Source organism: Vanessa cardui, chromosome 18, assembly GCF_905220365.1.
Source record: "Vanessa cardui chromosome 18, ilVanCard2.1, whole genome shotgun sequence".
In the NCBI taxonomy this organism is placed as follows: Eukaryota; Metazoa; Arthropoda; class Insecta; order Lepidoptera; family Nymphalidae; genus Vanessa; species Vanessa cardui.
The window spans coordinates 9,903,278-9,919,150 of NC_061140.1; the positions used below are offsets into that span (position 1 = coordinate 9,903,278).

Below are 15,873 nucleotides of genomic sequence, written 5' to 3' on the forward strand. Positions count from 1 at the left end.
TATGTCACGATCCTTTTAAAGGATTATAGTTCAGGACAATAGCTATCAAATGACCCCCAAAATGCTTATGCAAAAGTGTATCGTTTTCGAGTTATTAATTTTTTAATATTTTTTTTTATTTAAAGGATGTTTAAGATTCTAAAATTCAATAAAAAAAAATCAACGTATTTTCCATATTTTTATTTGTATTTCTTGGTAGGGTACATCCTAGTTAATAATAACCAGTTATAAAACAAAAACAATCTTCAAGCATTTTTAAATTACAGATCCAAAACTTTACAACTTTTCGATTTTTAATTTTGATTCTTTAAGTTACTCGCAATTTTTTTGTAAAAATCACTATGGCTCTTATCGTACGGATCATTTTAAAAACATCTGCGTTTCCTTAGCTATCCATCGGTACATAAAAAGTACAGTAACAATCATAAACTCAGGAGAAAATTAGATAACAAAGAGACCAGGTATTTCTAAAAAATGCTATTGTTAAGAAATTAAATCTGGATCAAAGACAAAAGGACCTCAATGCAAAGTAGTTAAAGATTATTTTTAATAGGGGTAATAGGTAAAAAAGCCTAAAAAAACCTTCTAAACAAGGCATTCGCCTTGTTCAGTTAAGAAAATTAAAATATTATCTATGACTTGACTACTCGTATATTTTATTTGTCAAGTTACTTGTCAGACTGACAGTTGTAAAAAATGGTTTTGTTTCATTTCGGACAGTTATTTCAATTTGTCAATTGACCGAAAACAGAATGTCAGATTTGATTGTTTTTCCGTAATATTTGAAAGTTTTCATGAATTAAATACCATTGTTGTGTTTTAAAAATTACTTTTTTGTAAATAAAAATGAAAATAAGTCTTTATAATGGATAACGTCGAAAATAAAGAATCTAATGAAAGCGAAACAAACGTTGCAAAGATCAAGTCAAAAATTCGCGGAAAAAAACGAAAGAGGTTTAAATTATTTTTTTAGTAGTAAAATTATTTTACAGCTTTCATACTCTGATAAAAATACAGTGATTTATATAAGTTCATTATTAAAAATAACTTGAAAACAAAATATTATTTTACTTCGTATTTTCGTCATAATGTTAAGTTGTATTTTGAATTATTTTAAGACTCGACAGTGATACGAGCACCGACGGTGATGATGTATTACCAGAAAACACGCTTGAGTTTGAGAGTAATGTCCACGCTTCAGCAATTAAAAATAATTTAGATGATGAGAGCGTTAGGAAAATTTTGAAGGTTTGTATAAACAATTATTTAAATAATGTGAAATAAGTAGTAGCAGTAAAGCCACTCGGTGAAGCAGGATTCAATGGCAGAAACTTTTTTTTTCAAATTATCCTATGTGAAAAATAAATTAAATTTAACTAGTTGTGTTATTGAAGAAATGTTACATACCCTTGGTCCGAAATAACAATTAAAATTATTGATATTTAAAACATGACTTTACATTTTTATGCAGAAAGTAGTGACTAATGACCATGTACTGGCTCTTGTTAAGCTGCGAGAAGAAGAAGAAGATTCAGGAACGGAAGAAAGTCTCCGACCCAAAATTACAAGATCAAAAGCTAAGTTAGTATCATATATAATAGGATATCTTTATACTTGGATTACTTATTTTGTTTTATTTATGAGTTTACTTATGGAAACATTTTTAGATTAAAAATTGTGTAAGCACAACTGAGTTTTACTGTGTTAAATTTTGTTATGATTAATCTTGTTTGAAAACAAAGTGAAGCAAAGTAAATTTCAAATTAAAAATTATATAATGAAGAGAATAGTCTAATATCTAATAATTAAGTGTTTTTGGGATGTTTCAATGTAATAAAAATAAATAAGATTTGTTATTTACATCTACATTTATCAATTAGGGAGTTGATGAAGGTGTCCCGAAGTAAGGCACCATGGAATTTGGAACTGACGCCAATCAATCACATACCGGTAAAGACGAGACCGGAAGTGAAGGCTTTGATAGCACAGGAGCTCCCTGAAGACGAAGACGATGAGGAATATGAGCCCACTCCTGATGATGTCATGGTAAAATATTGAAATAACTCCCTTTGTAAATAACCAAATAAATGATAAATAATAATTACTTCATGCATTATTTCATAGAATAAAGAAAATACTGTAGAATCTACAATTTGAATAATTGGGTGCTTTTCATTTAACTAATAAAGTGACTGTTTAAAATTGCTCATAAAATCCTAAGAATTAATATCTTTATTTCACATAAATGTATGTTAAATTTTATTTTTAGCTATTTAATAATTTTATCAATCAGTTTTTACATGATATTAAATACAATCATATTTTTAGAAATAATTTTAATGTGTTTATTAAATTATTAATTTATTTTATTTCTAGAGCGATGACGATCATATATCTTTCAGTGACTTGGACTCACAGCCACGAACACCAGCGACGCCTCTAAGTCAAACCAAAACTAGTCCCAAAATAGTTCAAGATGGACCATTTAAAGTACCTCAGGTTGGTTCTATTGTCTAAATAATTGGTTGATCGCAAATATTCATGGGGCATACATGAAATTTAAATTTTTAAAGACTACCCATGGCTACAGAATCTTGGGTAAGGTTTGGCCATTAAGTTTTCTTGCCAAAACATTTTCTAGGTCCGATAGAATTCAAAAGTTGGTAGTGTTACACTCTCCTGCCACAAAATTTAATCCAAGTGGTTAGTTTCTTGGTCTCAATTCAATTCAATTCTTAGTTTAATGGCTTTTAGTTGTGCCGGCAGGGCACAGATTATTTCGCCAATGTCACATAGGATGGAGAAGATGGTTGATACACTAAACTCAATTGAATTTTAAAGCCAAGAATAGTAGTATTAATTTCCTTGTTAATCCTTAACCTAGAACAACACAAACATTAAGAGTTAATAATAGGAAAAAATTTGTTAGTATTCAAAACTATATATGTAGTAAAATATGAAACTAAATTGGACTATTCACAACTTAATTTTATTAAATTTGATATATATTTACATAAGATTGAACAAAATGGACTAAACACAAACGTCAACAAACATTCAACATTTATAGGGCGAGGGACTTTAGGAGGGAGGATGTCATAAATGGGACGAAGAAGTTTAGGACCAAGGAACAGGATAAGGGTTGCAGAGCCTTCGTCTAGGCCACATTCCCACAGCATTTCTTGGTCTCTTCTCTCAGTTAAGACTTGGATTGACAGAAAATATCAAGTAATATTATTTCTCTTACACAGTTGTCTGGTGTGTTGATTTCCACATTATCAGTAAACACTTTATCGGAAATTAATGTCAATATTTACAAAATTTTCCATTTTTTTCAACAAAATAAAATTAAAACGGCAACTGGATATTCGACTCTTAACTCGGAAGTGACTATTTTCTAGATTTAATTCATACAAAGAAATTCCGTAAATCTAAAATTCCTCCTATTCTTCTTTTGTGAGCTTTTGTTGGATTGGTAGATTTTCTGAACTTTTAGAAGAAATGTACACTCATTATGAATAATTTACATGAAAATTTATCAGTGATTCTGGGAGTTTGAAAGGCGAATTTCGAATGAGATTCATATGATCCAGTCATTGGACGGACTAGCACTGGCGGCAATATTCCGTCTATTGATGTATCCAGTGGCGGCTTAAGTACACAGCCTCGCGGTGTAAAGAAAGGGGCTAGAAATTAAGTGAAAAAGGGTAAAGGCCCATATTAAGTTAAGATCTTGCGCCGCCACAGACTGCACCCATCTATTATTTTTGTTACCATACCCATTTATAATCTTAGTATATATGATCTCGAATATACTTCAGACTAAACATTGATAATATATTGAAAATAATATTTAAATGTTTATTTTCAGGATTTATCCAAAGATGTTTGCAGGAAGCTTGATATGAATCAAGAAGAGGAGGCGACGATAGCTCTAAGGACACGGTCAAAGCTGAGTCTGTCATCAACATCAATAGAACACATAGAGAGCTCATTCGTACCCCCGGACTACCTCCCCGTGCCGGATGTGGACGATCTGTGGAACGAGTTCCTGACTGAATGTCTGAACCCAGCACCGAATACGAGGAACGAGGACGACGACGAAACTGATCCGGAGTATAGCGTCGCGGCAGACCCTGATGCAAGTACGTCACATATTTACAAATCACAGACAGACACTTCAATAGCGATATTAGAATGATTCACACTCAACAATCTCCACAATATAATCTGTAAGATGACAATGTCGCCTGAGCGATATCGACTGTAGCAGCCTTCAGACAACTATATAGGACATATTAAAGTGCACAAGTGTGTGCGCAAACACACATACAAATCAGATGGCACAAAAAATCCGACACGAACGGACATAATTAATATAATATGTTTCTAATGGTACTAACAAACGTCAGCTGACGTCATCACGCGCTCTATGTAAAGGATTTATAATGAGTTGTTGTAGTGTGGATTTATTGCACAACTTCTGAAATTAGTTTCGGTTTCGGCAAAAGTTTCGGCCCATTTTAGCTGAAACCGAAACTGCCGCCGAAACTTGATTTTTGGCTGAAACTCGGCCGAAACCGAAATCGAACCTTCGGTCGGCCAATAAATAATTATTATTTATAATACTTGGCTTTTTGCAATCCCGTCTGGTAGCCCTCCCACTAATCAAATCTTGTTTATTTCTGGTTTTAAGGGTGAGTGAGCCAAGGTTGGCGTATTGGTGATTGGATAAAAAAATTTACAGCTCCATTATCATTTGCTCGTCCGCCAATTCATATGTTAAAAAAATACCTTTAAATCAATATCTTTTACAGATGAGGAAGACGAAGAAGCTTTGGAAAATAGCATAATAAAAATATCAAAGAAGGAACTTAACGATTTGGTGACTGAATTATTTCACGTAATGCCGCCGGAAATAGATGTGCAGCTTGACAATATACAGGGTGTTTTAGGTGAAGGGAATACTGCTGAGGTAGGTTTATATTGTATGTGTTATATTATTGTAACTGTCGTGATGGTCCTAGTTTTGAATCCATGGTCCCAAAGTCGAGCGTATTATACATGTGTCATTTCGTGACTTATTGACTAATCTATGCATATTTAGCAAACAGCTATCGTTCACTGATCAAATATTGTATTAATAATATAAATTAATTCTGTTCTCATTTCTCAAACAGTGTTTAGAAAGATGATCTTTTCTAGGTAACTAGCGTTTGGGAAGGAAAACAAGAGCCACTATCGGACGAGGAATCAAAAGTACAGAGCGTGGCGGCGAAGATAACGGGCGACAGGCGAGATAGCAAGACGAGATTCTCTATTGGCAAGACAGAGCCAGATGACATTGACGAGCACGACCAAACACTCGTGATAGACACGAGTGTACAAATAAAAGAAGTCCCTGAGAATATGGTCGAAGAAAGTCCATCAGCCACACCCGCGACTGAAGCTGTGTCCGTGCGTGAGGTGAGGTGAGTAATTTGGTTTATCAATAAACACACAGCTACTATTAGCGTTCGGACGAACCATTGGCTTCGCCTTGGGTCACCTTCGGGCAAAAAAAACCTTGAATCGAGTGTACATGTACTCACTCGCCTCAAAGTCGCCTTGACGACCTTCATGGTCGAGTGGTGTGTACACCGGTTTTCATTGGTACGCCACTCTGAGGTCCCGGGTTCGATTCCCGGCCTGGTCGATGTAGATTATCATTAGTTTTCTATGTTGTCTTGGGTCTGGGTGTTTGTGGTACCGTCGTTACTTCTGATTTCCATAACACAAGTGCATCAGCTACTTACATTGGGATCAGAGTAATGTATGTGATGTTGTCTCATATTTAAAAAAAAAAAAAAGTGCCTCAAGAAAAATGTACAGCTAGCATAACAATAGTGGGACCGACGTTGCAGCGCAGGCGCTCCCGAGCCGTCCGCGAGCGCCCCGCAGCGCGCCTCGCCGCCCCCCGCGCCCCCCGCGCCCCCCGCTGCCCCCGCGCCCGCCGGCCCCCCCGCTGCCCCGGCGCCGGCCGCCGCCCCCGCGCGCCCCTCTCCCCCCGCACCGCTGCGCGCCTTCCTGCAGGCGCCCGCGCTCACCCTCACCATACAAGTGGACGACACCTGCAAGGTTACCTCCACTATACTCAGAGTCGGATTTAAAGGTCTGGAGGCCCCGCGACCACAAAGCAATGGAATCCTTAGACCAACAGAAGCGTGAACACCCTAATAATTATATTATTATGATTTAGTATTTTTTTTTAATTTCAATCAGTGTGCTATGATTTATTTACTTTTATCGGTAACTTTTCAGATATTAAGTTGTAACATTATTATGATTTGTCTATATCTAGGTATTTGTAAACTTGCTGAAAACTGTGGCCCCCACTAATGTGGAGGCCCCAGGGCAATTGGCCCGGTTGCCCTCCTCTAAATACGGCCCTGATACGACTTTAGGCTTTACTTGACATATTTCATATAGGAAATTATTATGCACCGTGTGTAATGGTGATGAACGATATCTATAAAAAAATTAACGTGTGTAGGTCTGTCGTGCTGTCATGTCGCTCACCATATAAGATTATGATGATGTCTTTCACAGATGTACCCCCAGCAGATGCAGCTGTTGCAGCAGCAGCTTCGCCAACATATACAGCTGGCCGCATCCAACTTCCTACAATTGTTTGTTCACCCCATGCATTGGTCGTATGCGCCTAAGTACAAGGAATACCTGGTTTGTAGACCTTTAACTACTGTATTCTATGAAATTAATATTGAATGTATATGTAGTTACTTTATACGAACCATAAGAGGAGAAAAGCTAAATAAACATTTGCCGAGAGATATCATTGGCTAAGAGCTTGAATAATCTATGATATTTGATTTGGAACGAGCACTCCTTATATGATGCTAGTTATTTTTCTTTCTAGATGACACTAAACGAAATGACCTTGACGAATCCAAAATCCGTGGTCAATGTTTGCAATCTAAAACCGGCGATAGACCTCGTGGAGAGTTGGGAATGCTCTTTATCTGATAACACGCCGGACGCCGTCGCAATGGTCGAGTAAGTTTTCGAACATAATCCATTAAAGCTAGCTTCTCACGACCGGAAGTCTCGGAAGTCTCTCTATGCTAATATTATAAGGAAATAACTGTCTGTCTGTTTGTCTGTTGCTCTTTCACCAAGCTACTGAACCGATTTTGATGAAGTTTGGAAAAAATCCAAGCACGAACAAAAAGTTTACTTTTCCTCTTACACCTGACGATAATTCGTAAAATGCGTGAAGACGCGGATGTCAACTAGTCTTTTATAGTACGACACAACTTAGATGTAGCATCGGCAAAATTCGCAAAACCAATTACTGCCGATTTAAACAACCAATTGAAATAGCTCCCTATCGTGCCATTCGACGCTATTTGTCGCTATAGATTCTCGCGTCAGCTCAACCTGAGAAAGCAAGTGCCTGTAAATCGACGTGTCAAATTGACGAATATATTAGGTAAATAATAAATATTAGTTATTGGAAATGTTAGTGGAAAACCCAAAAAGGAGATTATACTAATCAAATTGAACACGGCCAGTCGATACACAAATTCTGAATTAGGAGTTCTGAATTAGAAATTCTGAATTTTTTTTGAAAACATACATAATAATAAAATAACATCTCATTTAAAATCATCTAAATTAGATGCAGCTAGAATATTAAATAAAAATGTTTCTAAATGCGTTATTGATTTTTTGAACAGTTTCTGCAATAGATGTTATAAAAGTATTTAAAACACTCAATATTAAAAAAACTAACTACATATGTGGCAAAATTCATTAATAACATCATATACGATATTGCTCCGTAAATAACAGTAATATTTATCAAGAGTTTGGACACGGGTTCATTTCCTAATTTGTTAAAATATAGTAAAGTCTCACGACTTTTTAAGAATGGAAATAGAAGCGATCCCAGTAATTACAGGCCTTTTTCAATACTCCCATCTTTAATTAAAATTTTCGGAAAAAATATTTAAATCAACTTCTTGTCCATTTCGGTACAAATAATATTTTTCATCGTGAGCAATTTGGTTTTGCAAGAGGTCGATCAAATGGAAAATGTATTAATCGAAATCGAACTGATGTGGGAATTGCGCTTCTTAAACATATTTACGATGGTTGGGAGAAATCACAGAATGCTATTGGAGTATTCTGTGATTTATCTAAAGCATTTGATTGCGTAGAACACGAGACGCTTCTTTATAAGCTCAAATATTGTTAAAGGTAACTCTCTTGATCTCATTGCTTCATACTTAAGTCAAAGAATCCAGCAAGTTTTCATTAATGGAATAAAGTCTTCTGAATCTACGTTAAAAATGGGTGTTCCACTAGGTTCAATTTTGGGTCCCTTTTTATTTCTAGTATATGTAAATGGAAAAGGAAGATCTCCTTTCTATGTTAAAGGTATTTGTGATATAGTATTGTTTACTGACGATACTTCACTGATTTTTAAGGTCGACAGGAAAAAAAACTGACTATGAAGATGTGAACGGTGCATTATCCAGTGATAATGCACCGTTCACGCATACTTACTTTACTTACTTTAAATCAATCGTGTATACTGATACACGATTGATGTAAAGTAAACAATTTGGGTTTGAATGCTCAAAAAACAAAATGAGTAGTTTTTACTCTACCCAATGTTAGAAGGTAAAATTATAATATATCTTTAAGCGGTGGCCGGCTTGATGTAGCCGATACTACGGTATTCTTGGAAATAGAGTTGGATTCCAGACTTCAGTGGAGTCCCCAGTTATCATTCCAAACAGAAAGAATAATCTCCGCAGCATACGCGATTAGAAAAGTTAGACAACAAACTGATATTGATACCGCTCGTTTAGTTTATTTTTGCTATTTTCATAGTATTATGTCATATTACTTTGGGGTAACGCTGCAGATGTTGAATCTGTCTTTATTTTACAAAAGAGAGCAATCCGGTCTATTTATAATCTTGGAGCTAGAGACTCTCTTCGGGATGTTTTTAACAGAGTAGGAATACTCACTGTTGGGTCGCAATATATTTACAATAATATCATGTATATTCACAGTAACATTGATCACTTTGATAAAATTAGTGATAATCATTGTATGTGCACTAGAAGTAGGGATAAGCTTATAACGCCAAGTTTCCGACTCCGCATAATTAATAAATCTTACTTGGGGCAAGGTATCCGTTTCTATAATAAAATACCGCAGACATTTTTAACGTTGTCGTTTCGTAAATTCAAATCCTTTATAAAAAATACTTTGGTAAAAAAGACATATTATTCGATACAAGATTTTGTAGTTGACAATAAAGCGTGGAATTAATACCGGTTGACTTCCAGGCAGGATACATTAATTTAAATAATTGTATTAACTAACATAACTTTGCATTTTTTAAGTGTTGAAAAAAAGTGTAACTACTGAGTTTCTTGCCGGTTCTTCTCGGTAGAATCTACTTTCCGCACCGGTTGTAGCTTCACTTAATTGTTAAATGACAATTCAAAAGTGCTTGCCCACTTGAATAATGTTTATTTTGATTTTGATTGGATGCGATCGGTTTTACGATTTTTGCCTATGATACATCTAAGTTGTGTCGTACTATACGTGCCATTACATTAATAGAAGATAATTCTTCTATAATATAATTATTATAATTTATAAAATTCCTTTGATAATTATTAACAAATTTGTTTCAGGTTTATCCAAAAAGAAGTAGAAAAATGGTAAGGAATTAATTTTTTTAGTATAATTTGTTGTTGTGTTTTCTTTATATAAAATGAATAAATTTGCTGCTTTCCAGTCGCCGCCGCACTACTCAGAACAGCGTCTACTTCGCGGAATTCCCGGAGTTGTTTAAGAAGGTCGTGGCTAACAGTTCGGTGTTCCTGTACCCTTACTTGTTGCCGCCGGTGCCGTACCGAGCTGAGTTTAAACACAAGAGGTTCAGTTATCTGCGCTCTGAAGACGAGTGAGTATATGATTCTATTATTATTTGCGTTGCTAAATAAAATTGGATTTACAGTCACCCATATCTGTCTTCTTTACCCATTTGGATTAGGGGCCGTTTTGGTTCTTATTATCCAACAGCTATTAGCGATGTTGGGTATGACGTCACTTCGTCTTTCTTGGTCGGTTCTTCGACCGATTTGATCAGCCACAACTAGCTGGGTTGCTATTCTCTAGGTTGTGTCGGTTACTTTAATTGGAGCCCAGAAATGTTCCAGAATTATTTTTTGTCAATATTACATTACTCTGATATAATTTATGTGGCATATTTTTCCACTTCGAGGCGAGGCTACTCCTTCGCTTTATGGCATGAATTGTACGGCATATTTGTCATTATTTGTTATTCTGTCGACTTACTTCGTAGATTGATAGTGCTCGGGCTGGACCAGTTCTGGCGGTACGTGGAGGACAACCCGCAGCTGTTCAAGCGGCCGTCACGCCCGCACCCGCGCCGCCGCTGGGGCCTCACCACCGCCGCGCGCCTCGTGTGTCGCCACACGCTGCCCGCGCTCACGCTGCGCGCGCTGCTCGCGCACCTCAAGACCGCGCAGAGGGGCAACGCCCGCGACAGCCCCATCGTGGTGAGTACACGCACACGCACGCGCACGCGCACACGCACACACACACCGCCGCGCGCCTCGTGTGTCGCCACACGCTGCCCGCGCTCACGCTGCGCGCGCTGCTCGCGCACCTCAAGACCGCGCAGAGGGGCAACGCCCGCGACAGCCCCATCGTGGTGAGTACACGCACACGCACACGCACGCGCACACGCACACCGCCGCGCGCCTCGTGTGTCGCCACACGCTGCCCGCGCTCACGCTGCGCGCGCTGCTCGCGCACCTCAAGACCGCGCAGAGGGGCAACGCCCGCGACAGCCCCATCGTGGTGAGTACACGCACACGCACACGCACGCGCACACGCACACCGCCGCGCGCCTCGTGTGTCGCCACACGCTGCCCGCGCTCACGCTGCGCGCGCTGCTCGCGCACCTCAAGACCGCGCAGAGGGGCAACGCCCGCGACAGCCCCATCGTGGTGAGTACACGCACACGCACACGCACGCGCACACGCACACCGCCGCGCGCCTCGTGTGTCGCCACACGCTGCCCGCGCTCACGCTGCGCGCGCTGCTCGCGCACCTCAAGACCGCGCAGAGGGGCAACGCCCGCGACAGCCCCATCGTGGTGAGTACACGCACACGCACGCGCACGCGCACACGCACACACACACCGCCGCGCGCCTCGTGTGTCGCCACACGCTGCCCGCGCTCACGCTGCGCGCGCTGCTCGCGCACCTCAAGACCGCGCAGAGGGGCAACGCCCGCGACAGCCCCATCGTGGTGAGTACACGCACACGCACGCGCACGCGCACACGCACACACACACCGCCGCGCGCCTCGTGTGTCGCCACACGCTGCCCGCGCTCACGCTGCGCGCGCTGCTCGCGCACCTCAAGACCGCGCAGAGGGGCAACGCCCGCGACAGCCCCATCGTGGTGAGTACACGCACACGCACGCGCACACGCACACACACACCGCCGCGCGCCTCGTGTGTCGCCACACGCTGCCCGCGCACAAGCACTGTATAGCTACTTATTTGAGATTATAGTTGTAAAAATTGAAACGATAATTAATTGCGTATTACGAATAAAAATTGAAGTTGGGAAGAAGTTTGTCAAAACACACTCGAAAAATTCCTCTATTCAGCTTGCTCTCAGTTTTGTGTCAGAAGGTCTACTCAAAACCATCTATTGAAATTGAACTCCATTGAAAACTTTGTTGAAGTAGATGAACACATTGGCACAAAAACAAGACAATACGGCTTTTTTCGGTGTATCAAGTAGTCCGTTTTAAATTCTTACAAAAAAGTATCTAAAAGTCGAGAAAATATGCATAAGTATGAAAGCCAGTGAGGACAAGTTGATCAATGGGCCAGTGACAGACAGGAGTGACGTCATACGAAATATAGTTTCCGTAATCCGTTTTCGCGCAAAAATTTAAATTGACATTTTGAAACCACATTTTTTGCAATACATTAGAGTATTTTTTATATACTTGTGGTGTATGTGAGTTCTTTAAAATAAACACAAAAAATAAATTGCATCTTCTCTATTTGAATTAAACTTTTTGTCTTTGCCAGTAAATCGATAAGTTATTAAAAAAAGTAATGTTACATTCTATTTTCAGAACTATTTCAAAAATCATACCATCGAACCTGTGAAACACAAGCTGCTGCCATATAATCCGAATATAACGCTTTATGAACAACCAGAATTCGAAATGCCCCGTCTGTGGATCAGATATCTGGCAAAGAGCAGTAAGAGGTTTAAAGTATGTATAATATTTTATTTTACTATTTATTACGTTACATGTTAAAATGTAAGAAACCATAACCCATCATCATCCATCTCTCGGAACTGCCAAATTATCGTATTATGTATTATCTTTTCGTGTTTTTTCTTATCATATGTTTTTGAAAATGTTTAATAAGGTTCTATTTCTTTAAAGGATCACCTCCACCGACGTACAACTCAACCGCCGGCCGGCGTTGAAATAGAAATGGGAAAAAATATCGAATCCCCACAAAGAAATCCTCTCCCCATTGATTTTACAAAACCGATATACTGCGATAGAATCAACATGCTCCCGCCGAAGCCAAAACCGGTACTAGTCGACAAAGTTGACGTCCACATACAGAAATCGAATGAAAACGTTACAAACAATACAACATTTCTCGTTGCGTCAAATCTTTATACAATCGTCAATACGAGTACAGGAACCCAATTGGTTCCCCTACAAGTAACGAATACAGTTGACAGTGCGTCCACGCCGATATGTTCGCCCGCTGTCAAAAATACGAACGCAAATAAAAACGATATCGATACAGAAAGTGGAAATAAGGAACAACACTATAATAATATTAATAATATTGAAGTAACAAATTCAAATTTGGAACTTAGAGCTGAGGCTAATTCGAAAGAATCCGAAGCTACTGGCCATTGCATATGTTGTAATTTATTTAAAAAGATACGTAGAAAACGTCAGACGTTTATCACAGATTATTTTAATAGTAATAAGAAAAGACAAGATAATGTATGTGGTTGTAGACAGAAGAAATATCCAAGGATTACGAATAAGTTGAGATTATTGGTAAATAATTTCAAAACACTTTCGAAAACTGTATACAATGAAGTCGTAACGAAGATAGACAAATGCAAAATGGCCGAAGCATGCTCGAATGACTCGAGTGCTAATGATTTAGGTATTTTATAATTTATTTAGATAACTGTTTCTGTTAAGAAACACAGTTACTTCATAGTTTCTCAGAACTTGAATATTTCTTAACCTTTTTCCGGCAGTAATTATTTTATTAATCTATATTTTCAGTTTCAGCACTTTTGTTTCAAATTAAACTAGTTGAGAGAACGAATTTGGCGCGAAATAATTGTATGAAGAAAACTTTGCATACGGCATTTGCGAGGTTCGATGTTGAAAATGATGATCCAGTAAAATTATCCGAACGATTGTTCGAAATATTTGACGTAGAGTTGGCTGATATGTACAAGGAATTCCTCGGGTTCCTCACAGCGGAACAGGCGGACAAACTCGATCAATTCAAAGATTATTTCGTGCGAAACTGTATCCAAGAATTGGTTGTTAAAATAGAGGTAATATTTTAACTTATCTTTTAATATAATTAGATATTTCACTAGCTTTTGATTTATAATAGATATGGAAGAAAAAAATTTAAAACTGTACAATATTAAGTGTATTAACAAAAAGTAATTTGTTTCTCACACTTATTAAATACTCTATTTAAGTTATTCTGTAAATAGTTTTTACTGCTTATGACTAACATACTTGTACCTTAAAACATGGTAAAAATAGCTAAACAATTGTATGTAAAGTTTTAAATGTTACACCTTATATACAAGGAACTAAGTTAAACAAAGTAAAAACCAAACAGTTCTCTATAATATTCTAATTATTGTCATTTGTTTTTTTTTTATTATGAGACCAACACAAACTAAGTAGTTACTCTTTTCCATCGACCATAATAGCAGGGAATAATAACATTCAATTAATTCAATACATATATTCTTTATAATGCTATCTGATACACCCTGTATAATATTCAATGAATATCTCTGTATTTTTTTTTGTTTTATATTTATCCAGGAACAAGTATTGGATAACGATAAACGACGGTTAATATTGGAGAATTTAAAGGAGATAATCTTAGACAACACGTCAAAGCCGTGTGAGCTTTGTTGTAAACTCCTGAACTGCACTCGAGATTATCCCGCGCTGGCGCAATACATTTACTCGTTATTCCCTCATCGCTGGAAAGAGTAAGTCATTTTATTGTAATTCCGTAATATGATACTCATTTTATGTCAAAACGGACAAAGATATATCTTTTGTAGTCATTGCCCATTTAATATTTGCTAGATATTTAAACCTGCACCAACAATACGTAATTACAATTCCATATTCAGATTCTTTTATTTTATTCCAAAATTAACATTTAAACGCCATACCATACCAATTCATACTTTATAATGTACTTAAACAATAATAATGTTACATTATAAATTGTTCAAGATCTTTACCCATACATTATAATGAGTTTTTTTTTCATTAAACATTGGTACAGAGTATCAGAAGAAAATAAATATCAGATCTTAGAGTTTTCTATTGTCTTTTTTCGTGTTTCAATTGTATTATGTTGTATTTTTTCTTAGATTTACAACTTTAATAAAGAGAATAATATTAATTTCAGAAAATTAGATCCTATAAGTGATTCAGAAATAAATGATAGAGAAGATGATCGTGAAGGTATGCTGACAATTTGCGAAGAAACTAACGCTACAGCGGATTATGAAGCTGATAACTCATCTAGGTTTGATCATTTAACTTTTTTTGTTTTTTTTTTGTATGGTCAGAAAAAACATAATTGTCTTCCTCCTTTTCTTTAATATTAATCAAAAGAAAAAAGTAAATTTATTTTTTACAAACGTTAGTTTATTTCAGCTTTCGATTTACTACAGAATTCCCAATAAAAATACTACAAGTAGACCAATATCTTGATATTTTGAAAGAAAATTTAACATACACTTGATATATAATTATTTAGATAAATAAAAGCTAGCACTAAATATAACATAATTATCATATACACGTCAACAATATAATCGAATTTTTAAATTAAAACTTTATTTCCAGCGATGAAGAAGTCTCACATTTAAGAGAAATATCGAGCAGTGAACCTCAGCTCGTACATGTTCGGAAACCGGATAAAATTGTTACTACAATTAAATATGTATGTATAACATAACAACTCTTACCCTATACCTTGTTTACTTAATAATTAATTTATTAATAAAAAATAATATATTGATATGTTAACTTTTATTGTTACAGGAAAAACCCGAAGCTTCCGAAATGACAGTAGATGAAATGGAACATAGAAAGAGTGAATCATCCGATAATATGTCAATGCTTATAATGTCTGAGGATGAGTGTATCAAAACAGAAGTTCCAGAATGGAAGAGAGACGAAGATAAACTTATTCTAGAAGTACTCAAACAATGTATTAGTCCTAATGAAATTAAAGACAAAACAATAATTGAATTAATTGAAGATAAAAATGTTGTAAATATGATAGCGGACAGCCTTTGTCATAAATCTTATGAAGATATCAAAGAGCGAATATTATATTTGTTAGAAATTCTTGTAAATGATAAGGATAAATAAATGTTTTTTTTTTAAATGAATATTTTCTTTAATACTTTAATTTACGCAATTATTAATTTACAACTGCGCTTCGCTGGAAAGAAATCTCTTATA

At 36.9% G+C, this 15,873-nt stretch overlaps 1 protein-coding gene across 1 annotated transcript; it reads left to right on the forward strand.

Annotated features, from left to right (window-relative positions):
* Nucleotides 1-711: 711 nt before the first annotated feature.
* On the forward strand, nucleotides 712-15,794 carry LOC124537579. The gene is made up of 24 exons (XM_047114453.1): nucleotides 712-954; nucleotides 1,119-1,248; nucleotides 1,472-1,581; nucleotides 1,881-2,046; nucleotides 2,377-2,499; nucleotides 3,872-4,145; nucleotides 4,818-4,975; nucleotides 5,206-5,471; nucleotides 5,904-6,117; nucleotides 6,589-6,720; nucleotides 6,917-7,053; nucleotides 9,717-9,743; nucleotides 9,821-9,988; nucleotides 10,391-10,670; nucleotides 10,753-10,911; nucleotides 11,051-11,209; nucleotides 11,355-11,519; nucleotides 12,211-12,354; nucleotides 12,532-13,285; nucleotides 13,411-13,691; nucleotides 14,203-14,375; nucleotides 14,807-14,959; nucleotides 15,250-15,346; nucleotides 15,448-15,794. The coding sequence occupies exons 1-24, from the start codon at nucleotides 866-868 to the stop codon at nucleotides 15,778-15,780; spliced, it is 4,692 nt and encodes a 1,563-aa protein (XP_046970409.1). The 5' UTR covers nucleotides 712-865; the 3' UTR covers nucleotides 15,781-15,794.
* Nucleotides 15,795-15,873: the final 79 nt, after the last annotated feature.